This window comes from Perognathus longimembris, chromosome 28 (genome assembly GCF_023159225.1).
Source record: "Perognathus longimembris pacificus isolate PPM17 chromosome 28, ASM2315922v1, whole genome shotgun sequence".
Taxonomy (NCBI): Eukaryota; Metazoa; Chordata; class Mammalia; order Rodentia; family Heteromyidae; genus Perognathus; species Perognathus longimembris.
The window spans coordinates 15,551,036-15,572,622 of record NC_063188.1 but is presented as its reverse complement, the minus strand read 5'-3'; the positions used below and the strand labels follow the sequence as shown (position 1 = coordinate 15,572,622).

At 44.7% G+C, this 21,587-nt stretch overlaps 1 protein-coding gene across 1 annotated transcript in view; it reads right to left on the bottom strand.

The window, feature by feature from the left end:
- Positions 1–968: 968 nt before the first annotated feature.
- Positions 969–21,587, bottom strand: part of Frmd7 (FERM domain containing 7) — a 34,091-nt gene continuing 13,472 nt past the window's right edge. Inside the window, exons 6-12 of the mRNA XM_048336748.1 lie at positions 20,018–20,132; positions 19,680–19,827; positions 7,985–8,080; positions 6,000–6,163; positions 4,423–4,491; positions 4,227–4,302; positions 969–2,057 (exon numbers count right to left, since the gene is read on the bottom strand). Coding sequence (XP_048192705.1) covers positions 969–2,057; positions 4,227–4,302; positions 4,423–4,491; positions 6,000–6,163; positions 7,985–8,080; positions 19,680–19,827; positions 20,018–20,132 — 1,757 coding nt within the window. The remainder of the gene's footprint in view (positions 2,058–4,226; positions 4,303–4,422; positions 4,492–5,999; positions 6,164–7,984; positions 8,081–19,679; positions 19,828–20,017; positions 20,133–21,587) is intronic.

Sequence of the window (21,587 nt, the reverse complement as noted above, 5' to 3'; positions counted from 1 at the left end):
GGATTAAAACAAAAGAAGACCATATTATAACTTGTTTTTTAATTGAATACATTTTCCATCACTTTTTATTAAAGTAGCATCTCACTTCCTTGCCTATATACATGCAACAAAGACATGGTAAAAAAAAAAAAACCCCAAACAAAATCTTTCTGCCAGGGGATACCCAACAAACAAACTGATCTGTTAACTTTTATCTTATTACATAATAAATTTAAGAATCGAGAAATTAAAAGTCAAACATCATACTATCCTCATCATATATATGTGTATATATACATATATACGTATATATGTATATATACATATATGTATATATAATATATACATATATATCAAGCCTTAGAAACTAGCATAATTGATGAAACTTGTGGATTTACAATTCAGCCAAGTACTATATTAACTCTGAAGTATGTGTTCTGTTGACAGGAGCTAGACTATCCCCTTATTCCTGATTTGGTAGGAGGGCCTTGCCTCCCATACAAGTACACAATACTGAAGTCTTTAATATATAACAAGATTTTTTTCCCTGGGTCCCACCCAAATATTGAGGGCTGAAACTTTTGTTTAGTATTATATAAATACAAAATGACCAACATAGTCACATCTACTAAGTCACAAAATAACATCAAAAGCCAATTGCATATGCCCACCCACATTCTCCCTGTTGTTCCGTGTTGAAGAGCATGTCTTTCATTTATGTTTGTATGAAGAAGTGTATAATACTCCCTTCAGCCCCCCACAATTCCCAGAAAAGGCTTGTTCCAGATGTTGAGAGGAAATGAAAGAGAAAAGCTCCAGGAGTGAGGCAACAGCTGGATTGTCCCTACATACTAGGTGGTCACAATTAAAAGATTCCCTTCATGTCAAATTAAGTGTGGCTGAGAAAATGGTGGATTAAAATGTTTCTCATTTCTTACCTAAGATGGTCATATACCAGGCCCAGAAATGGTCCTGGAGTTCCCATTTTTTTAAGCTAAGAAATAATTGCATGGTTTTAGCAAAGTCCTGTCTTCAGTAGCTGAGGTGTTAAAAGAAATGTCTTCATCTTCTTCATCCAGTTGTAGACTGCCGGAAGACAAGCGAATTCTGGCCATGGGTGACTTTATTCCTTTACCGTACAAAGAATAGTAGTCTGGTTTAAGAATCTCAGATTCTGAATCACTGGATTCACTAGCTACATACCTCTCTGCTGCACTTGGATCCACCACAACTGCTGGCAACTCCTGTTCTGCAAACATACAGGGGAACAGGTCTGCTTTACGACTCAGAGCAGGGCATGGCCCTAAAGGTCGAAATTCTGATCCAAAAGGAAAACGCATCATTTTCATGTCTGATTGACTCTGGGACCGTTTAGGGGTTTGCTCTTGAATATTATAGGCAAATGCATCTTCTAAATTGGGGTCTTCCTCTTCTAGATCTACACTGATGTTGCCCCTACCACTAGTCCTGGCTATAGCTTCTTGGAGTTCTTGAAGGTCTTGCTGAAGGTTCTTCATTCTGATATTCCTTGGGCTTCTTTTGGCTGGCTTTATTGCAGTGGGTTCTCTATAGCTATCTGATCTAACCCTTTCATCTGCCATGATCGGAGACCTCCTGGGCACCTGGGGTGGTTTGTCCACATAGAAAAAGACTTGGGGAGGCATAATATCAACCTGCTGTGTAGTATAAGGAACATAGGGCACGTCTGTGTACATTAACTGTCTTGCTGGACTCACTTTGCTCATGAGGCCTGAAGATAGGCTTGTGTGATTGTCAGCAAACTTAGAGCTTGTTTGGAAGGAACTTAGAGGAGTCCTCTCCTCGAAGAAGTCTCTGGAATCAGGTTCAAGGTCAGTGCTAAAGACAGGATCTGAATAAATAAAGGAGAATGAAGAACTGCTTTGGGATTGGTGTAATGCTGTGGGGTCTGCCTCTGGTTTGGAACGTTCCAGCTCAGCTGCAAATGTCACCTCCACTGCAGAGTTCCTCCGTCTACTATCTAACAGGGGCTCAGATGCATGCACGCCATTCACATTTCGGTAGTACCCGCTCCCATAGGCTAGTCTCAAATCGTCCACCTTGAAAGAAAGGATAAGAGAAAAGAAAAAAAAAACCACCAGTGTGGGGACAGGGTCTTAAGTTAGACACAAATTTTGAAAGAAAGATTTTAAGAATGGGTAAAGGAGCCTAAGGGAGAGTGAATAGAAGAGCACTTTATATACACACATGGAAACACCACAACCAAACCCTCCCCCCGATTATACAACTAATATACAAATTGTATTAGTAGGGCTTGAACTCATGGCCTGGGCACTGTCCCTTAGCTTTTTTGCTCAAAGCTGGCACTCTATCACATAAGCATAATTCCACTTTGGGCTTTTTGCTGTTTAATCAGAAATAAGAGTCACAGAGTTTCCTGACCATGCTGGTTTTGAACCTCAATCCTCAGACCTCTGTCTCCTGGGTAGTTAGGATTGTAGGCATGAGCCACTGGCACCAAGCTTTTAAAAATCTTAAAAAGAGATTTCACAAAATCAATTTATGTTCTAGTCCACGATGGACAGCTATAGATGAAAGGATAATAATTTGTACCATGTGTTAAAAAGAATTTACGGGCTGGGAATATGGCCTAGTGGAAAGAGTGCTTGCCTCGTATACATGAGGCCCTGGGTTCAATTCCCCAGCACCACATATATAGAAAATGGCCAGAAGTGGCGCTGTGGCTCAAGTGGCAGAATGCTAGCCTTGAGCAAAAAGAAGCCAGGGACAGTGCTCGGGCCCTGAGTTCAAGCCCCAGGACTGGCAATTAATTAATTAATTAATTAATTTAAAAAATTCCATAAGATTAAAAAAAAAGAATTTACAATACGGTACCACCCCATTTCCAGCCTCCAAGTTTTATATATGCATCAGGTTTCATTTTGTATATAAAAAAGTTGATGCTGGTGCCGGTGGCTCCTGCGTGTAAACCTAGTTACTCAAGAGGCTGTCTGAGGATGGCAGTTCAAAGGCAGCCCAGGCAGAAAAGCCCGTGAGACTCTTGTGTCCCAATAATCACCAAAAACTGGAAGTGGTGCTGTGGCTCAAATGGTAGAGCCCTAGCCTTGAGCTGAAGAGCTCAGGGACAGCTCCCAGGCCCAGAGTTCATGCCCCATGACCAACCAGAGAAAAAAGTTGAGTAGCTATGTTGGTGAGCCATGAATCCTGCATGGTCTGACTTCCCCTTGCTAAGTGACGAACCTTCTGCTCTTCTGTTCCAGCCTCCTCCCTATTTTCTGTGGTTGGAAGGGAGGAGGGCTTGAGAGAGTCATATACTTAGATGTACCATTCATCATAACTGATACCCTTCAGATAAAAATTAGGACTTGAATGAAGGCATGTGAGTTTATGAGATCATAATTAGTTTCTGAAGAAAATTTGGCCAGTAGCTCTTGACTGTAATCCTAGCTATTAAGGAGACTGAGATCTGTGGATTGCAGTTCAAAGCCAGCCCAGGCAGTAAAGTCTGTGACACTCTGTCTCCAATTTACCACCTACAAGCTGGAAGTGGAGCAGTGGCTCATGGAGTACAGCAACAGCTTTGAGGCAAAAAGCTAAGGGACAGCACCCAGGCCATGTGTTCATACCCTAGTATGTCAACAAAGAAAACATGATTAACTGAGTTCTCACTACAAAACTCAAATGAAGACAATGCTCAGTTCTAGTCAAATAATATTTTCTTTTGAATTTAAGTTATACAATTAAGCAGCATAAAACCTTAACAAAAGATCAAATACTCTCCTCAGAGCCTGACGTGTCCTATAGGTAAAGTAGCAGAGTCTTCCTATTTTCCCCCTTTCCATTATTGAGTATTAATTATACAAAGGGGTTCATCATGGTATTTCGTAATGCACATATTGCACACTGATTAGATTAACCTCCTCTACTGCTCCAAACATTTAGTTAAAAAATATAAAGCCATAGAAAAGTCTTTGTATCTGCTTTCTGCAAAATTTTAACAATACAGGTTGCAATTGGAAGGTATTCCACTTCCTTGCCGTCTAGAAGCTATACACCAGTGGTAGTTTACTAAATGGCCTATTGGCAAGAAACACTGAACCAGCAGACCTCCTTGGGAGGCTAACCTACTCCAACTGCGTATCCTTTATACACACTGGGAGATTGCAGCAGAATCAATTCTTGAAACCATTTGCAATTGGGACAAATGACATTTATCTAAAGAAGATAGGAACTGTCAGAAATCTTACTTGTTTTGACACATCAGAGAGAATATCTGGCGATGACCTGCACTGTCGCTCATGGTACTGAGATGGGTAATGTTTCCTAAAGTCATCCAAACAGAGAAGTCATTGAAATGGCCATCCAGGGAATATCAGGACACATATACAGTCATCTTAAAATTCAACTTAAAATCAGCATAACACAGAAGCAAAAGCATGTTACCTTTCAAATGGCAAACTCTTCAACCTCCCTTTTTTCCCATATTCCAGAAGTTGCCTTTGGGTTCTTCCACTGTTATAACAATGAAAAAAATCATGAATGCTATCATAATTGGCTACTAAAACATGAGAGCCACGTTCATTTTTTTATTGAAACCAAAAGCATCTGGATTGTGACATAAGGGTAAATCTCTGACCATCCCATGAATAGTAACACTTACTTATTCAAGAACCAATAACAGTAACATTTCGACTAAACAATCCCAAATAAAAATTTTTAATTAAAAAACCCAACTGGCTTTTATGGCATACATGATTTCTTATTAAGATATGTATCTGGCTTTCCAATCCAAAGTGGAAAAAAGCAGCTAACGAAATCATGGAAGAGGATTGCTCCAGTCAGGCGTACACTAGCAAAGAAATCCAGCTGACTAGTGGGAGAAATACAAGAGGCAACAAAGAAATCACAAGAATAATAAAACCCCCAAAGTCTGGGCTATTTATCACTGAAGTGCAAGGCCTGACATGTCTCCCCCTCCCTGAGGCCATTGCTGCCCTGCAGCTGTCTGCACAGAGTAATAAGTGCTGTTTATAATAACTCAGGTCATTAAGAAAAGGGCAAAATATGCTCCGTATCATCTGTTTAAGAAGGCAGAGGTTTGTAGCATACACTTTGGAAAGATTCCATCAAAAATAAGGTTTTGAGGGTGAGTGTGTGTGTGTGTGTGTGTGTGTGTGTGTGTGTGTGTGTGTGTTTAACATCTCAATTCTTACTGGGGCAAGCCTCCTTGCTTTGAAAAATCACTTATGTGGAAATATTTGATTAGAATGTTTTGATCTTAGCTAAGACTTTTGAAAGCTTCTTCCAATGAATTCCTAGGCTCATGTGTTCAAGTAAAAACAAGATCTTAATTCCCCTCCCATCCTTCCCTCCCATTCGTCCCTCCCATCCCTCTGAGGTGTGACCTGTGGCAAGGAACTTCCAAGGCAATATTGCTCAATCTTTTTAATCCCTTATCCCCTTCCAGTGCTTTCTCACTCTACCTCCCCACCAAAAGGATGCTGCTGAGCTTTCCTTTCCATGGTCTGTGTTAAAACTGCACATAAAGGAAACAATAGGTCTGTTAAACACATCTCTGTTTTCTTTTTGCCAGTCCTGGGGCTTGGACTCAGGGCCTTAGCACTGTCCCTGGGCTTCTTTTGCTCAAGGTTAGCATTCTACCACTTGAGCCACAGTGCCACTTTCTACCCTTTTCTATTTATGTGGTACTAAGGAATCGAACCCAGAGCGTCATGCAAGCTAGGCAAGCACTCTACCACTAAGCCATATTCCCAGCCCACCACATGTTTTTTTTTCTAGCTGCTATGTCCCTTGATCATGGTTGTGATTCTGTTCCAATGCATTAGGTAGAATGCCCCTCCCCCTAACTAACAATGGCATACCCCAAATGAGCAATATAGGGTATAATCTTTCAAGTGCCTGAAATAAATTCCTCATTACTTCTGGAATTCAGACTCCTCCATGTTACTGAAAAGAAGTAGTGTGCGTAGCTTTCTTGTGTGTCGTATGTCTTTCATTACCTATAGCGGAAACTAGAGCCCTTGCTGCACAGGAGAGTTTTGGGCTTTGATTTGGGCTCTTCCGAAAGTCTGAAGAAAGCATGATACTCCACACAAGTCTTCCAGAAAGCCTTACAGGCATCTCGGCTGGCCATGGTGAACTCCAAAGTGTCCTTGCACAACACCTGTGTAAACCAATTTCCATTCAGCAAAATATCCTTCAAGGATATCAAAGACTTTCAAATCTCAGTCCTTTCAACTTTTGGGCCAGTGGCTCAGGCAGCTTCTGGTTTTCCACTTGGCTCCCCAAAGACTTCACAGCTACTGAAACCAAACTGACAACCTTCTGAGAAGCAGATGGGGACACTGCTCACAAGTAGCACCATCTGTAAGCTTTTGCCTATTCCCCTCACCTTAAGTGCTGTTTTTGTTTCCCTGACTCTTCTCTACCAGGAACATTTTTATGAAGTTGTAAATTAGGTCACAATGAACCATCAAAAGGTATTCTTTCCTGGTAACAAGTAGTTATAAATGACCAACAGGAAAGAGGCGGGAGGAGATTTCCTTACAGATGGAGGGGTTTTTATAGGATGGTTACACCAGCCTTCTAAATATACCATCTAGAAACACTTCCTCTAAATGCTCTTTTATTCTGTGATGTATATACTGTTTTCCTTTATTTGTTTGGGGTTTTTTTTTTGTTTGGGTTTTTTTTTTTGCCAGTCCGGGGGCTTAAACTCAGAGCCTGAGCACTGTCCCTGAGCCTCTCTGTGCTCAAGGCTAACACTCTATGACTTCTGGCTTTTTCTGTGTATGTGGTACTAAGGAATCGATCCCAGGGCTTCATGCATGCTAGGCAAGCACTCTACCACTAAGACACATTCCCAGCCCTTTCCTTTTTTTTTTTTTTTTTTTAAGCATATTTGAATCTGTCCTAGGGATGAGTGGCTTCCCAGACCTACTGTTTTAAGTTTGTCCCATGCTAACAGCTCAAGGATACATGGCATTCTCAAAATCCTGTTTTCAGCAGCCCCACCAACCTGCTGTACTGACTTCTCCCATTCTTTTCCAAGTTCCTACCTGGTTCCCCTTGCACTTTCTCCATTAGTTTTCCACTGCATCTAGTCCCCTCAACTGCAAATAAACATTTCCATATACCACCAGGATCCAGAGAATGAAGCCCATACAGGAACCTTCTAGAAGGCAAAATTTTAGTTCATGTGCATGTTTCTTTTCCCTTAGCATCCTTCCTGGCACCTTTATCTCACCAGAGACAATGCAAATGGCCAATAATTTCTGTTTTTCTTTTACCCATACTGAGATTTGAATGCAAGGACTTGTGATTCTGCTCATAATTTTTCTATCTAAAGCTGGCACTCTTCCACTTTGAGCCACACCTCCTCTTCTGGTTTTCTGGTGGTTCATTGGAGCTGAGAGTCTGATGGACTTTCCTGTCCTGGCTGGCTTTGAGCTGTGATCCTAAGATCTCAGCCTCCAGAGTATCTAGGATTACAGGCGTGAGCTATCAGCACCTGATTATATTATATTTCCTTCTTTTTCTTACATGTATATGAACTGTACATCCTGGTTGGCTGGGACATCTGGTCAGGAGTTAAGTAATTTTTAAGGGAATTAGGTGACAGTATTTTTGTAAAAATGGAGAAGAGAACAACAAATGGTTATTTCCATAGACCTAGATCTAGTCACTCCTATTTGACTCATCAAATCTCTCCACAGTAGTTTCCATGGAGACTTGATTTTCAGTCCAGCTTCCCCATGTTTCTATTACTGTATTCATTCTGAACTGCTAATCAGATTTCTTTGTGTTTTGTATTAAGTTAAAGTGTGACTAAAGCTCTAGTTGGTATATGTAGAGGCAAGAGAACAGGCAACTCAGCCCCCAGGGCCATTCAACTGTCACGACTCATATCCAAACCACTTACAGAAACAATCAAGGAATTCTAAGTGAATAGAAAGTAAAAAGGATTTGTTAGAAACTTACTTACCAAAATATTGGCATGAAGTTTGATGAGGAAATGCTTTCGCTTAAAACTCAACTTACGGATTTTAGCCCAGTTGAAAGTATTAATCTTCGTATTTCCCTGTAATGAAACACATGGCCAATTTCAGAAGGCGTGAACATGAGTCAGTTTGTTACCTAGTGCAAACATGGTAGAAAATGTACCTCATAAACTGTTGGGGATTCATCTTGGCCTTAAGGGGGGAAGGGTGATGAGTGCTCCCAAGACACCGCCCTTCCCTCAGCCCTGGGGCAGTGTGGAAGTGAGCCACACCTATCTCCTTCTGGGTCCAGAACCAGAAGGGATAGCTTTGAGACCATCCCCCACCTTGCGCCAGCGAGCACATGTGCTCCCTTTTCGCGGGCTTTGCCCAGAGGGTGGTACTATGGGAAGTGACGTTAGCCCATGAGGGAGGTCCTTGGGAGCTGCTCTTGGATGGACAAGCTCCCCAGCCTATCACCAGCTCCTGCTCAATCCTCGTCATCATCATTGTATTACTGTGAGCCCCTCCCAATAAAACCGGATTGCTCTGTGAAGCATCTCCGAGATCCGTGTGCGCCTGGCTTCCTTGGTGGGTAAGGAGGGAGGAAAGGGGATCTCATTCGGCCGTGTGCACTTTAGGCTTGCCCGTGTCCCTTCGCTCCACCTTGGCCGCCCGCAGGTTGGGCGCCCAGGGGAGAGGGTGAAAAGGGGAGCACTGATAAAGGAGTAAGCTTAGCATCCCCACCTAGCCCGGCAATTGGCGCCCGAACGTGGGGCCCAGAGCCCGCAGGAGGGAGTCCGGCAGCTACCGGCAAGCCCTAAGGGAATTGGAGTGGAGTCTCCGGGACACCTGGTTCTCCCATCAGGTCAGCAAAGAAGATGGGACAGAGTCAGAGCAGGTGGAATAATTCACCTCTTAAAATACTGAGGTTCATCCTCCAAAATGCGGGGATGGGCGCAAACCCGAGGCCTGGGCTGCGTGCAGCTTTGCACGTCTCCTGGAGCCAGGTGGGCAGGCGGCAGCAGTCTGGTCCTGCCCCCCCCCTCCCCCCGCCGGGGACTTTTATTTTTTTTTTATTTTTATTTATTGGCCAGTCCTGGGCCTTGGACACAGGGCCTGAGCACTGTCCCTGGCTTCCTTTTGCTCAAGGCTAGCACTCTGCCACTTGAGCCACAGCGCCACTTCCGGCCGTTTTCTGTATATGTGGTGCTGGGGAATCGAACCCAGCGCCTCATGTATATGAGGCAGGCTCTCTTGCCACTAGGCCATATCCCCAGCCCCCTCGCCGGGGACTTTTAAAGTTCTGGCTTGCGAGCGCGGCTTCTCCGCGTGCTGAGTTCCAGGGACGCAGGGCCCAGGGTGGCGGCAGGCGCTGCGGGAGGCTATGGCCCCGAGACAGGTGGCGGGAGAACAATGTGCGCAGCAGCCCCTGCCGTCTCGCTACCCCTCCCCCACCGGACGCCCAGCTCGGCTCTATGCATATGCAAATCTAAGGAGCCCTGCTGAGCAGCAGCAGCAGCCCAGTGGCTACAGCAGCGCGCATTCACGGAGCGCAGACGACTCAGCAAATCTCAACCTGGTAGCCATCTCAGCCTCGTGGCGGCCCCAGGAGATACAAGATTTCAGAGAATTCAGGAGAATAGTCCTCGAGGGAGGGGGACCGAACACCTGCTGGGGGGAGAGCCTACTCGAGGGCGTGGCCCAGTGGTTTTCTACTGCTCTGGAATGGAGAAGCCTGGCCTGGTCACTGCTTGATAGAACAATGTATGAGGAGTGGTGTTCCCTTTTCAGATATGAGTGCTATGCTCAGGCGGAGAGAAATCAGGCTACTGATCCGCCAATCCCCATAACCTTTGGCATGCTGTTTGGATCCACCTGCCCCCTACGGGCTGCCTTCCCTGCCCCCTACTGGGAGCAGATACAGGCTGTGGGACTGGCCGCATGGCATGGCTTGGGAGAGGGGTCCCTAGAGACACTGGTAGTAAAAGCTACCCAAGGGACCAATGACAGTCTTGCTGCCTTCGTTGGCCGAGAGAGGGACAATCTCCACCGACAGTTTCCTGGGTCCCAGGTAAATTAATTTCTAAGGACCCTGGTGTGGGAAGGGATGGCATCAGAACGCAGATTGGCTTGTGTAGGAGTAAAGGAGAGATCTGTGGACAGCTGGATTTACGCTCGTCGGGGCATCAGTGCACGAGCCCGCCAGGCGCAGCCGCTGACCACTCTGCTTACTGAGGAGCCTGCCTCTGTCCCCACCGGTGAGGTAAGCAGGGAGCTCTGTTACCAATGTGGTGGCTGGGGCCAATTCAAGAGGGAGTGTCCTTCTGGTCTTTTAAGATCTGGCACCTCGAGAGGACAGCCTTCTGGCTGGGCCAAAGAGCTACCCACAAAACCTTGCCCCCGCTGCAAAAAGAGATTTCATTGACGAAAGGATTGTAAGTCCAGATTTGATGCTAAGGGGAGGCCTTTAAACTAGTAGTGGGGCGCCCTCCAGCCCCGTCACCCAAAGGAGGTGATCAGTCCAGTGATCAGCCCAGTGACAGGCCTAATGACCATCCTGAGGGCCTCTGGGCAGTCCCAATAGTCTCAGAAATGAGGCCAAAGACAGAAATTATTATATCTGGAAAGAGATTCCGATTCTTAATCGATAAAGGAGCAGATCGGACTATATTAAAGAAGGAGGGGGTGCCTCCGTGGTGGGACTTAATCCCCAGACCCCAGACCTCGGGGGTGGGAGGCATAACTGAGAGTGAGACAACCAGGGACTGGCTTCCCTGGGATGACATGAACAGTGGTAAGGAAATAGTGCGTCCCCTGATAATGACAGGCTTACCAGATAACCTGCTAGGATGGGATATCTTGGGAAAAGTTGAGGCCTCGATCATCACAGGCCAGGGCCTGTCAGGTGGCCCTAGTGACTATCAGAAACTGCCTCCTTCTGAGGCCTCGGGGCAGGAGGCTCCTGTTTCTTCTACAGGGCCTCACCCTCAATTCTAAGGGCCACTGTTCCTACCGTCCCTGCCATTCGATGGCTTCCGGGTCCCCCAGTGTGGGTGGAACAGTGGCCACTTCCCTCAAACAAATTAGAAAGATTAAAGGAAATAATATCAGAACAACTGTCCCTAGGGCATGTTAGACCTTCACTGAGCCCTTGGAACAGCCTGTATTTGTTGTACAAAAGGCCTCAGGTAAATGGAGGATGGTACAGGACCTAAGAAAAATTAATGAGCGGATAATCCCCGCCGGCACCCCTTTACCGGGGCTGCCATGGATCCCCTCTATTCCTCGGGATCGGAATTTCATTATAATTGACATCAAGGACTGTTTCTTTTCCATTCCCCTTGACCCCCAGGACTGTGAAAAGTTTGCCTTCTCTGTGCCCTCGGTTAACTATCAGGGGCCAGACCAGAGGTATGAGTGGGTAGTCTTACCTCAGGGCATGGCTAATAGTCCTGCCTTCTGCCAACATTATGTGTCACAAGTACTTCAACCTCTTAGGAACCAGTCAGATATTATTTTATATGTCTATATGGATGACATCATTATTGGAGCAGCAGATGTTCAATGCTAGACGCTGCCTATAGCAAGCTACAAACACTCCTACAAAGAGGAGGACTGCATATACCCAGTGATAAGATTCAGAAAGTATACCCCTTTAAGATCTTGGGGGCAGAACTTAAACTAGACCCTGTGTGCCCCCCTAAACCTCAATTATCCTTCCAATCATCTTATACTCTGGTGGAGATGCAAAGACTGTTGGGGGAGATTAACTGGTTCAGACCCTGGCTTCACCTGCCTAAAGAGGAGCTGCTTCCGCTCCATGACTCTTTAAAGGGTAAAGCGCCCATTGATGTTATTACAATAACTCCATCACTTCAAACCGCCTTCCACAAAATCCAAATGGCCCTAAATATGGCACAGTTGGCCCCCTACAAGCCTGAGTGCCCACTTTGCCTTTGGATCCTCCCCGGGTCTGAGCTTTCCTCAGCCACTATTACCCAGTCAGGCGAGCCTCTTTAATGGGTGCACACATCAGTGGGAGGAGCTCCCAGGGTTTATTCCCAGCTAGACCAGCTAGCTGACTTGATAATCAAGGGCAGGGATACTTCCCTGAGACATTATGGGCGAGATCCCGATGTGCTAACCATTCCCTACCGGCTGTCAGATTTCGAATGGGTCAGAAGGAATAATGCATGGGTGTCCAGTGCCCTGGAGGGTTTTATAGGAAATGTAGATTGCCATTATGGCACCTCGAGGTGGGTGACCTCATTTTCCAGGCTATAATGGACCCCTGCTGTACTTTTCTCTACCAGGCCTCTTGTCAAGGCTGCCAATGTTTTTACAGATGGGGGAAGAGCGCGGTCTGCTGTGGTGGTATGCTCCGCCTCCCCTCCTGCCGATGGGAAAGGAAACACCCATTACTTTGAGGCAGTTACTGGATCTGCACAGTTTAAGGAACTGTACGCAGTCGCCCTGGCACTAACCCATGTCAAGCAGCCGATAAACCTGTTTTCTGACAGTTTGTATGTGGTTAATTTGCTACCAAACCTGGTGTACTCATATATTAAATTAGATGGAAACCCAATCACCCCTCTGATGATCCAAGTCAGGTCTCTGTTAAAAGAGCGAGCTGAGCCTATATTCTTACAGCACCTTCGTGGACACCAAGGACTGCCTGGGACCTGACACAAGGTAATCATATGGCCAACCAGCTGGCCACTAATGGGACTATTGTAGCTATGGTTATTGTACAACCTCAAAACCTTCAAATGGCCCAAGGACTCCATGAGCGTACACACTTAAACTGGAGAGGGTTGCATCAGAGATTCCCTTCAATTCCTATAAAAGATTTAAAAAAGATTATTAGGACTTGCAAGTCATGTATGCCCTTTCTGCAAGTCCCTCCTCTGCAATCTCCGGGGGTCAACCCCAGAGGCCTAAAGCCTAATGTTATCTGGCAAACTGATGTAACCCATTACCCACTATGCTCCTTTTGGAAGATTGAAATATATATTTATGTCCATAGATACTCATTCACATGCGCGCTGGGCCACCGCATATTCAGGGGAAAGATCACGGCATGCTGAGAGCCACTTCCTACAATGTTTTGCTATCCTAGGGCTCCCCTTTCAGGTAAAGACAGATAATGGACCTTGTTTCATCAGCAAGCCTTTACAGGCCTTTTTCCAAATATGGAATATTAAACATACCACTGGAATACCATACAACCCGAAGGGTCAGGCCATAAATGAGAGGCATAATAAGACCCTGAAGGATCAATTATTAAAACAAAAAGGGGAGGGAGCCCCCATGACCAGCTGAGGACAGCCATGTTTACACTGAATATTTTAAATTTCTCTAAGGACCAACCTCTCTCGGCTTTGGTCAGAGACATTGGTCAAGCCAAACACCTTACTTAAAGGTGGAAGTCCGTTAGAAGGACCCCCTTACAGGGGCATGGCGAGGCCCGGACCCACTTATCAGTGCAGGAAGGGGCTTTGCATTTGTTTTCCCAACTGGGGAACCGAATCCAATCTGGATACCAGCTAGAGACTTAAAATATTGTTCATCTGAATGACCACCTAAGGGCATCTGCCCTTAAGGGATGTCTCTCCTTGTTTTCTCTTCAGGAAAACAAAGACCGTGGTGGATTTTTCCATGGATAAACAGGAAAGCCTGACTGTACCAGCGATGGATCCAGTGTCAGCCCTGTTTCTTCCCTGGACCTTGCCTGGCGCCTTTTGGCATAATGTTTGCTGTGGCAGCGTGGCCCACAGTGTTGCACAAGAACTAAAGAGAAAATTTTGCACACTGTTGTTCCTTCCTTTGCCCTCCCCTTTGCTGCTTATCTTAGGGGCCCCCATTGGAGGGAAATAGGAGCTAAAGGGTTTGGACACCTTAATGTTTTATGATAAATGTTTACAATAAGCAAGGGATTGGTACCTTGCTGCAATGTTTTCTATAAAGTGTTACTAACCTCAATCGTTAAGTTACCAGTACCCTGGCTGCCAAATCACCAGGACCTGAACCTGCCTCTACCTCACCATCGAGGGAAGGGAGAGCCATCTGCACTACCTTGAGTGACACCGAAATGGACCAGGACTCCTCTATTTCCTATGGACTGAGCCAGATAAGAGACCCTCCATTGCATTGTGCCTGTGTTATAATTGCTCATGTGTTACAGTTGCTCATGTTGCATTTGCCTAGTGTTATGATTGCTTATGCTCATGTCTGCTTGATGCTTCCATTAGCATTATGTTTGCATTGCCATACGCTAGACAAATTGGTCTCTTATATTGTGAGCGAAAAGCCAGAGCTGTTCAGACAACAAGTGGCCTTTGGCCTTTAGCCATTTAGGAACCCCATAAGGTTGGTCACACGCCCATTAGGACCTGCTGCTCACTGAGGTCTGCTGGCATGAGAAAAAAATTAACAGGGATTTCTTTCAAGTGCCAATCCCACTCTCCCCAAGTCCCCTCATCGGGCTGGCCGGTCTGGCAGGCAGGTTGGCCTGAAGTGCTAGTGCGTTAGCTGAAGATGGGTAAGACCCCCCATGGGGGGGGCAACCTAAGACATGGTGCGCCCTCAAGTAAGGCGCCTCCTGCTGTACGAAAGGAAAAAAAAATAAAAGGGGCAGATGTTGTGGATTCATCTTGGCCTTAAGGGGGGAAGGGAGATGAGAGCACTCCCAAGATGCCGCCCTTCCCCCAGCCCTGGGGCAGTGTGGAAGTGAGCCACACCTATCTCCTTCTGGGTCCGGAACCAGAAGGGGTAGCTTTGCGACCATCCCCCACCTTGCGCCAGCGAGCACATGTGCTCCCTTTTCGTGGGCTTTGCCCAGAGGGCGGTACTATGGGAAGTGACGTTAGCCCGTGAGGGAGGTCCTTGGGAGCTGCTCTTGGATGGACAAGCTCCCCAGCCTATCGCCAGCTCCTGCTCAATCCTCGTCATCATCATTGTATTACTGTAAACCCCTCCCGATTAAACCGGATTGCTCTGTGAAGCGTCTCCGAGATCCGTGTGCGCCTGGCTTCCTTGGTGGGTAAGGAGGGAGGAAAAGGGGATCTCATTCGGCCGCGTGCACTTTAGGCTTGCCCGTGTCCCTTCGCTCCACCTTGGCCGCCCGCGGGTTGGGCGCCCAGGGGAGAGGGTGAAAAGGGGAGCACTGATAAAGGAGTAAGCTTAGCATCCCCACACCAGGGGAGGTAAATCTAGCCGGCAATAAACAGGACCATTTTTGACATATCTCTTTCAGATTGATCTTGTTGAACTAAGAAGCTACAGCTAAGCATTCCAGGTAAGACACAAGCTGTTCTGGAATGTGAGCAAGAGAGGAAATGCCTGAGGGAAGCTTAAGCCAGGACCCTGAGATTACAATGGGAAAGATTGATATTTTCCTTTATTTCGTTTCTTCCCTATGTTTTCAAGTTTAACTGAAAAGTTTATTTGTACTATGTACACATTTTCTCAAATACCTTCCTGCATCATGAAGTTTGTGTAAGAGTTTGCTATTTCTTCTATGTGAAATACACAGTTATCTCTCTCACATTTGTTCCCCAAAACACCCTTTGGCCTTCTCCTGTGGTCTCTCCATTCTCCTTACCCACAATACTTTCCACATAGTAAAACCTTCCTCTTCCACCTTCTCTTTCTCACTCTCATTTTTATGTCCCAGACTGGGGCTTAAACTAGGTATCTGATGTTTTCACTCAATGGCTGCTACTTTACCAATTGAATCACATCTCCAACCCCAATAAAGCCTTCTTGTTCATGCCCATAGCACCTTCCCTAAGAGATCCCAATTCCTTCAGTCTACACATACTTCTTGGCATTCCTGCTCTTTCTAAAGAGCTGAACATGTTTATTCATTTCTTTGGTCTTGGTTTGCTTTCTTGTTCATCAGGTAATCCATTCACATAGTCCAAAAAGATCAAAGTAAGACACAAAGTATTGAGATGTCTGGTCCCACTGCCCCTTATCTCTACTTTTGTCTCCATCTATCCATTCCCTGCAAATAAGTACACTTACTAGTTTGTCATGTATACCTGTTATACAAGTAAAATTAACTGTGATAGATTAGCCACTACTACTTATAAATCTGGTATATTGAGCATTATTTCTCTGGATTCTCCCAAGAAGTATAAGTACCTTTTAAGCAAGAATCGTGTCTCTTTCATGTTTTTTTTGTTTTTGTTTTTGCTGGGGCTTGAACTCAGGGCCTGAGCACTGTCCCTGGCTTCTTTTTGCTCTTTTACCTCTTGAGCCAAAGCAGCAATTCTGGCTTTTTTATGTCATGCTGAGGAATCAAACCCAGGGCTTGATGTATGCTAGGTAAGCATTCTACCACTAAGACACATTCCCAGCCCTCTTTCATGTTTAATGTGAATTTCTATATTTTATTAATGTATTTATTAGTACAAAGGAGCTTCCTTGGGATATTACCATATGAGGTAGGATAGGTAGATGAGATGATGAGGAAATTAAAAACAGACATAAAACAGAAGTTAGAACAGACCCAGAAGTTAGAACCCGAATTAAACTTATAAACCAGAGTAGCAAGCTTCCAACTCACTGCCATATTTTAGATGCTAAATTATAAGAATAGGGAGAGATAAAGGGGCTGTCCGTATCTGAAAAAGAAGCTGCTGAGCATTGGTGGCTCCTGCCTGTAATCCTAGCTACTCTGGAGGTTGAGCTCTGAGGATCACAGTTAGAAGCTAGCCTGGAAAGAAAAGTCCATGTGAGACTCAACTCCAATTAGTCACTGAAAAACTCAAAGTGGAGGTTTAGCTCTAAGTTGTAGAGCATTTGCCTTGAGTAAAAGAACTCAAGGACAGCACTCAGGCCCTGAGTTCAAGCCCCACAACTGACAAAAGAAAGGAGGAGGAGGAGGAGGAGGAGGAGGAGGAGGAGGAGGAGGAGGAAGAGGAGGAGGAGGATGAAAGAAGCTTTGTGGATTAGAGACAAGAAACTGTAATGCATGTCTGGCAAAGGGAAGTGTTAAAACTCACCTATTGGCTCTGCATTTTGGACAGACCTATATCACATCTTCGTGTTGAAGGATAATAAATAGCACCCATTTGGGCAATCTAGAAACACTGTCTAGCACTTATGGGTTACTAGCCTAGATGAATCTGGCTCAGAAAGCATAAAGGCCTCTGATAAGAGCTACCATTTTGAGTCTTTACTGACATTTCTTGTATGATGAGCTGAAAGTTATTTCTTCCTTTCTCTATCCCTCCCTACTTATCCCATTGTACTAAAATAAATTCTTGCTAAAACTTCTCTCTTGTGAGATTCTCCTTTTTGAGATACTCCTTGGAACTCTTTTCATGTATAGTTCTCAGGTTCCTGTGATTTTGCATAGAAATTGGGAAGCTGAGGGTACCCCCAACCCTCATCCCTGTCCCTCATCCAATGACAAATGCATGTGTATAACATAAGTTTAGTTTCTTGACTGTGTCATGCTTTATTCTTTTCACTGCCTTTGTATGTTTACCCTTTCTTTGGGTCACCTTCCTTAGCTCCCAACCTATCTAGTTGGCCTGGAAACCTGCCATATGTCATAGCTTAAATGTTAAGTCCCTTTCATCTGCATCACCTCTGAACAGATCATGTCCCATTTGTATGTAATTACCTATTTTTTGTCTTCCTCTATTGGAATGTAAGTTCCAAGAAGTCAGGATTACTCTTATTTACCTCTACAGCTCTAGTGCCTGGCATAGTACAGATGTACAGTTAATACATGGAATAAAAAGGGATGAATTAATAGACGGCTGCTCAACTGTGCAAATACAGTAAGAATTGTTGAATTCTTGTGCAATCCAAAAGAGGTGAATTTTATGATATGCAAATTATATCTTCAGAAATCTGTTTGTTTTTTTCCTTAGAGAAAAATACAATGAAAAAACACTCACAAAAATACAATGAAAGGGCTAGGAGTAAGGCCTAGTGGCAAGAGTGCTTGTCTCCTATACATGAAGCCCTAAGTTCGATTCCTCAGCACCACATATGTAGAAAAAGCCAGAAGGGGCGCTGTGGCTCAAGTGGTAGAGTGGTAGCCTTCAGCAGAAAGAAGCCAGGGACAGGGCCTGAGTTCAAGCCCCAGGACTGGCAAAAAAAAAAATACAATGAAAAAAAACACAAAATAGGCACTCAACACATAAATATCTTTTTGGTAGAATTTGTGCTAGTGAAAACAGATGTAATTAACATGTTCTATACTGTTATTAACTAACCAGAAAAGGATACAACATGATGGCCTTGCTCTCTCTTCTCTCCATCCTCTCCTATGTAGGATGAAATAGCTAGGTCAGTAGTTAGAGAGGAATGGGTAACTACTCCCTCCTGGGACTATTGGGTATGTTGCCCATCAGTGTAACTTTCATGCTGAAAAGCTTACAACCAACCAAATGGAAAGGCCAAGATTCCTTAGCTGAGTCCTTACCTATCCTCCTTTGTAACTTCAGTATTTTAACCTGGTCTTCTGGTCAATGCACCTCAGGTCAATGCCCACTTTCTCACAAATGATGTATTTTGAACTTCCCTAGATATTTACCTATAATGCTTTTCTATCATTTTGAAGGTTAGGCAAGTGCCCTTGAACCTTAACTTGGACTTAATTTCACTAAATGTCACAAATAGGAACACTTTTTTGTGTGCATGCTGGTCCTGGGGCTTGAACTCAGGGCTGTCCCTGAGCTTTTTACCTTAAGGCTAGCACTCTACTGCTTGAACCACAGCTCCACATATGGATTTTTGGTGATTAATTGGAGATGAGAGTCTCATGGTTTTTCCTGCCAGGGCTGACTCTGAACCACCATCCTCAGAGTTCAGTCTCCTGGGGTAGGTAATATTACAGGTATGAGCCACCAGCACCTGGCTCTAGAAAGACTTCTTTTAGTAGATTGAAAGTGTGCTGAGAAAAAGAACTCTGGTAATGTTTCTTGGAGTGAGAATTAATGATAGTGGAAGATTAGAGAGCTGAGAGTTTGCTTAGCCTGAATAACAACAACTGTTGCTAGTAGGATAGGGCACAAATTCCTTACCAGCTGGCAGCAGAGGTGTCCTCCAATTAAAACAAAAATGGACTGTGCACCCATGGATCATGACTTTAATCCTAGCTCCTCAAGAGGCAGAGATCTGAGAATTCCTGCTCAAAACCCAGCCTAGACAGGAAAGTCCATAAGACTCTTATCTCCCATTAACCACCAAAAAGCCAAAAATGGAGCTGTGGCTCAAGTAAGAGAGCACCAGCCTTGAGTAAAAAAGCTAAGTGACAGCACCCAAGCCCTGAGTAGAGGTGTACACACACACACACACACACACACACACACACACACTCCACTAATGAAAAATATTCACCATATTTGGGACCACCTCAGGTGTCTCTGGAGGATCTGGACAGTGTCATGGCCTCTGTTTCTTGGATGTTCAAACCCACTGGTCTTGAATTCCCAAACTGCCTCTTGCCTCCCTACCATCCTAGCAGCTAATCTGATCATCATTGGTCAACTATGGGCTGCATATAATAGCAAAACCTACTGAATGGAGAGAGATCTTACCCAAAACATTTCCAAGCCTTCCTCCCCCCCTACTAGCTGGTGGAAAGACAAGCATTGGAAGTAGACACTCAAATTTGAATGCACATAACCATCTTGCAGTCAACTGAAGGCCTGGAAAGGAAAGAGTTGTTACCCGTAACACCAGTACTCCCATGTGAGCAACAGCCAGGTGAATCTGCATGCCTTCCCCATCGCTGGCGGGCTGAGGTCGGATGCCATACATATCCAGCTTTCTTGCTATGTCCAGTAGCAGAATGTCTGATTCGGCTGGGCTCCTGCCACTGCAAGGAGAGAGGATTTATGATCCTAATAAATGCAGTAAGAATGCCACTTCCTGCCTGGAAATACCATGAGGAGTGAGCCTTTTCCTGAGTCTCATGGTTTGCAAGGCTTAGGGGCTTGGGTTGAAGAGTCTGCCCCCAGCTTTAGCGTCCCGTACTGAAGAAACAGGTGCCAGTTGAAAGTACTTACGAGTGTTGCTGATGAAAGTGAATGATCTTGCTCTCTAGACAGTCTTGGTTTGGTAAGTACCGAGTTTGTGCCAGATGCTGCCTAACTGTTTCTTCATGAAAGTCTCCCAGTTCTGCTGCATGACAGAAAAGTGACATTTTTCACAGTTACACTAAGAAGTTCAACGATGGAGCACTTGGCAAACCTTCTGGTCTCCCCCAAGCAGACCTTTCTTTCCAGTCTCTATACCTCATGTTTCCCATCACAAACGTCCCATATTTTCATATTGCTGTGAGAGGGAAGCAACTGGCTGGTTTTCAAATCAGAAGCAGTGAGTTGCTATAAAGTTTCAGTATGGTAAATTCCACACTCATTAACTACATACTTATAGGATCAGGATTGAAGTTGAATATTTTCTAAGAATTTTTTTTTTCTTCTACCAACTTTTTTTTTTGCCAGTCCTGGGGCTTGGACTCGGGGCCTGAGCACTGTCCCTGGCTTCTTTTTTGCTCAAGGGTAGCACTCCACCACTTGAGCCACAGCGCCACTTCTGGCCTTTTCTATATATGTGGTGCTGAGGAATCGAACCCAGGGCTTCATGTATACGAAGCAAGCACCCTTGCCACTAGGCCATATTCCCAGCCCCCCCAACGTTTTTTAAAAAAGAATCTCTCCTTCTTCCAACCACCATATGTGATAAGTTGAAATTTGTCTTCACAAAATGTATATATTGAATCCCTAACCTGCAGTACCACCAAAGGTAACTATTTAGACATAGAATCTTTAAAAGGTATTAAATTGCAGTCAAGAATATTAGCTGGACTGTATATGATTTTGGTACACTGGGTATTGTATATATGCCTACCTGATCTAGGGAAGGGAAAGAAAGAACGAGGGTGTAAAATATCACAAGAAATGTACTCACTGCCCTATTATGTAACTGTACCCCTTTTGCACAACACCTTGTCAACAAAATTTAATTAATCAAAACAAAACAAAACAAAAGAATATTAGCCGAACCTTGGTGTCTCATGCTTGTAATCCTAGCTACTCAGAAGGTTAAGATCTGAGGATCGCAGCTTGATGCCAGCCCAGGTAGGAAAGTCCACAAGACTCGTATCTCCAATTAACCACCAGAAAAATGGAAGTGGTGCTATGGCTCAAAGTGGTGGAGTGCTAGCCTTGAATAGAAAACCTCAGGGACAGTACTCAAGCCCTGAGTTCAAGCCCCAGGACAAGAAAAAAAGAATATTAACTCACCCTGACTAGTGTCCACATAAGAAAGAGGAAATTTAGACACATAAGACAGATGCTACACATGTAATAAACACACAGAAAAAGGAGTCTTTGAGGATATAACAAGGTAGCCATCTATAAACCAAGGAAAAAGGCCTAAGAACAAACCTAACCTGGCAACACTTTGATCTCTTGGACCAGCCTCCACAATGGAGAGAAAATAAACTTCAGTCATTTAAGCCACACAGTCTGTACTACTTTCTTATATGACAACCCTTGTAAACTATCTCATCAATCTCCCTCCATACTGATTATCCATTATCAAGAAAGGAGGGGGATAAAAATGCTAAGTATA